Source organism: Ochlerotatus camptorhynchus, unplaced genomic scaffold, assembly GCF_037179485.1.
Source record: "Ochlerotatus camptorhynchus isolate MF236.1 unplaced genomic scaffold, CSIRO-AGI_Acam_v1.1 ptg000022l, whole genome shotgun sequence".
Lineage (NCBI taxonomy): Eukaryota > Metazoa > Arthropoda > Insecta > Diptera > Culicidae > Ochlerotatus > Ochlerotatus camptorhynchus.
In genome coordinates, this window is record NW_027040514.1 from 4,727,200 (window position 1) to 4,731,069 (window position 3,870).

General features: G+C 44.4%; 1 protein-coding gene across 1 annotated transcript; it reads left to right on the forward strand.

Annotated features, from left to right (window-relative positions):
• Positions 1 to 1,566: 1,566 nt before the first annotated feature.
• Positions 1,567 to 3,136, forward strand: LOC135704767 (uncharacterized). The gene is made up of 3 exons (XM_065226274.1): positions 1,567 to 1,636; positions 1,701 to 1,897; positions 1,958 to 3,136. Exons 1-3 carry the CDS (start codon positions 1,567 to 1,569, stop codon positions 3,134 to 3,136), a joined length of 1,446 nt encoding a protein of 481 aa, XP_065082346.1.
• Positions 3,137 to 3,870: the final 734 nt, after the last annotated feature.

Below are 3,870 nucleotides of genomic sequence, written 5' to 3' on the forward strand. Positions count from 1 at the left end.
CCTACCCGCTGCACCTCATATGGGTGGCGTTTGGGAACGTATGGTACGTTCAGTGAAGGCCGCTTTAGAAACTCTCTCCACGTCACGGACGGAGTCCATTATCAATTCACGGCCATTGACATACGTTCCGCTAGATTCACAGGAAGATGAAGCACTAACACCTAATCATTTCCTGCTTTTGAGCTCTAGTGGAGTTGTGCAACCAGCCAAGATGCCAACTGATGAAGGGAGAGCCCTCAGGTCAAACTGGAATCACGTCCAGTATCTCTTAGATCAATTCTGGACGAAATGGATCAAAGGATACCTGCCGACCATGAATCGACGAACCAAGTGGTTCAACGACATCAAACGACATCAAACCAGTGACACCAGAAGATTTGGTCATCATAGTGGATGAAGGTATTAAGAACAGCTGGATTAGGGGAAAAGTTTTGGAAGTGCATCGTGGAAAGGACAGAAGGATACGCAGTGCAGAAGTACAGACAGCCAGAGGAATACTCCAACGGCCGGTTGCAAGATTAGCGGTGCTCGATGTGTTGAGAAGAGGTATGACTGGAGAAGACATCCAGCAATACGGGGCGGGGAATGTTGGCGAGAGCGAACACCTCGCGAAGCATAACAACCTTGGCAAGCTGTCCGTCTGAACTGTCTGCAAACGTTCACTACAGTTTCCATGGGGAAGCTATTGAACGTCAAGTTGACATCGTTGGAATGTCATTGGTAGATGGTAGGTTAAAAGAAAGATGAAAAAGAAGTATATTATTGGAAAAGTTTGTAGTCAGTGATTAATAAAACAAATTACATTAAACTAAGATTTGAACTACACACAATTGTAAGTATACGAAATTGAATTACATACATGGAACTAAATATTGTGTTAAATTAATAGACAATAATCGAGGATATATACAAGAAGTTGCAACACGATAAACAAATTAAAATTGGACTAAACAATGTAAGATTTCTATATACTCTACTTTACACTTAAAACTAATTAAAATAAAATTTATAGCTTAAAGCATATTCCCACAAAACAAACTGGGTTTGCTAAAAAGACGTCCGAAGGTCTATGATTATCGTGTGCCGCAACGTGGAGCGTTGACTGTATTTCCAAAAGTGATTTCCAAAAGTGGATAGCTTCTATAATCCAACGTTCCGCTTCTGTCCAATCGACATTTTTAAAACTCACTCAATTAACGACGTAGAAGCAGCCAACCGTTTTTATCGATTACGGAAACCGAACCGAGAGTGACACACGTGGCGAATATCCGAGCTGCAGTAAATCAGCAGAGCGTTAATCCTCCCATGTTCGATCCCATACAAAACGCTGCTGGCTGGCCGTGCATCTAATCTGACAGATAGTAAACCAGCTAGATAGTCCTACCAAAGGGATACTTTGTTGATGAGGTGTGTGACTTTTATCGCAGTTACAGATCCAGCTGATAAGCGACAACTTTCGTTCATTTACGAACTACTGCGATGCAAATGAGGTGGAGTCATTTCACCTACCCCGGCACTCGCTGGTGGCATTTGAAAGTGATAGGTTAAATCCGTAATCCATTCATCATGAGTAGTTGTACCGAGTGGTGTAAAATGAGTCAGAAGAACAAAATGCAAACCAACGCACTTCTGGGTGGTGAGTTCATGGTCGTCTTTGGGATGTAACTTGGGTGATATTGTAATTTGCCTTATTTCGGCAGGGCTGGTGACGCTGGCACTGGGTGGCATTTACGTCGGTTCCAGCATTTTCAACATTCATCTACGGCTTCAAGGGTGGACGAGCGGTCAATCGGACGCGATGATACTGCTGGTGGTGAATCTGTTTTTCGTTGGAACCATTATTGGATCATTTATTTCAGCTTTCCTGGTGGATCGCATCGAGAAGCTCACCTTGTCGGTGAGTACATTTTCTTTCCGACGTAGTATGCGATAATAATGATTACGCAAATTGTTTCAGAGGTTCTACTTTGCCGGTATGGGTGTCGCTAGTGTCCTGCAGGCCGTCTTGCCTAGAAGCATCATAGCAATCGGGTTTGCACGCCTCCTAGCTGGCACTGCACACGGAATGGCCTACGTGATTGTGCTTATTCACGGTGGAGAAGTGCTGGTCAAAGAGCTCCGAGGCATAACAATGGCCGCCGTCAACTACATCCTGTTCCTCGGAATCCTAAGTGACGGTCTCATCAGTCCCATCGTCCTGTACAACAGCAACGTACAACCGGCTCGCATTGTCGGCATTGCTGGAGCCATGTCCGTTCTGTTTGCCGTAGCCGTTGGGCAGTTTATGAGCTATGAATCACCCGTGTTCTTGATACGGAAGGATCGTGATGCGGAAGCAGTTCGCTCGTTGATGAAACTACGCCTGGAATCGACGGAAACGATCGAAGTTCGTCAAGCATTCGTCGACATCAAGGTGATGCTTCGGGAGGATTCCTGCACGTCCAATTCGATTGTGGCTGATGGCAACTGGCGACCGCTGGCGTGGATATGCTTGGGAAAGGTCGCCGCTACACTGTCCTTCAATGCTGCCGTGAATCTTGTTCGACTGACCTTCATCGATGATATCTTCTACATAGAAGTCTACAGCCTTTCCGGTTTGGTTATTCTGGGAATGAGGGCCCTGTTTGGGATCGTCTTCATCTACACCGTAGACAAATACGGTCGGAAAAAGCAGCAGGCGTTATCTGCACTGTTCAGTGGAGCAGTTCTATCATTTATGGGGATTGTGTTCCTCATCGTGGAATCTATTGACCGGTATGCAGTATTTGCTGTGTTTCTCGTCTACGATATGTTTGCCTGCGCCGGAGTGACCCTAGTGCCGGATGTACATCTCTCGGAAGCGTTTCCAACAACGAAGAAAAGCTTCTCGGTTGCGACCGTGCTGACAGTCGAGAGCCTGACTCACGTCCTGATTCTGTCCATTGGCTCGCTATCGTGGGATTATACCGATTACGACTTCTATGGGATCATTCTGCTGACCTGTGGGCTACCAATGATGACGATCGCTGCCTTTTTGTATCTGATGATCCCGGAAACGGCAAAGCTCAGCCTCCGGCAGTCGAGGGCTGCCTTCGCGCAGAATGATGCCATCTACGAAACGGAACGGCAGCCGAGTGAAAGTTCTGGTAGTTGTTGAGTGTTGTTTTCAAGCTGATAATGTTGAATAGTTAGACATCTTGTCGTTTCCACTAAGTAACTTTGTTCTAAATCATGCTTGATCATTGAAAATTATATGATTGTATGGAGTTCAGGTTATGTAACTGTATGTAAAATCTCTCTTAGTATGATAGTTCAATTTACCTGGTTGAATTCTAAGGAATAAAAATAAATGTTCAGAGTGAAATGAGTTCATTCGTATTAGTGGAAAAAACAGGTGGTACATACTCCACCAGCAGTGGAGCAGCGTGGTTACCCACTTCCGATTTAGCAGATAATAAGGGGTAATCTTCTTCGTCTTATTATTGATTTTGGCTCATTACATCAGCCTTGTCCACTCAGCCATGCTCCATTTATAAGGTACACTTACAAAATTTGCATTGCACATTGAATTACATCTTACATCTACAGTAGTGGATTTAAAGTGTTTTACATTTCAATGCGATGTGAATTGCTTGCTTGGAAAGGTAAAAACCGAAAACAAGGAATGTGACTTCATCCTATCAACCAGCCTCATATATTAGAACAACCGTGGCGTAGTGAGATCGAACGATGAATCATATGTCTTCAAAAGGTCACAAAACATGATATATGTTCATCATCCTAAGGATCTTGTGTTAGATTTCTTTTTGTATGGGGACTACTTTTGTCCCTCTCCAGGCTTTGTCTGGAGATTCAGGGTCGTTTGAAGGGCTCCAGGAAGAAATTGGTGGA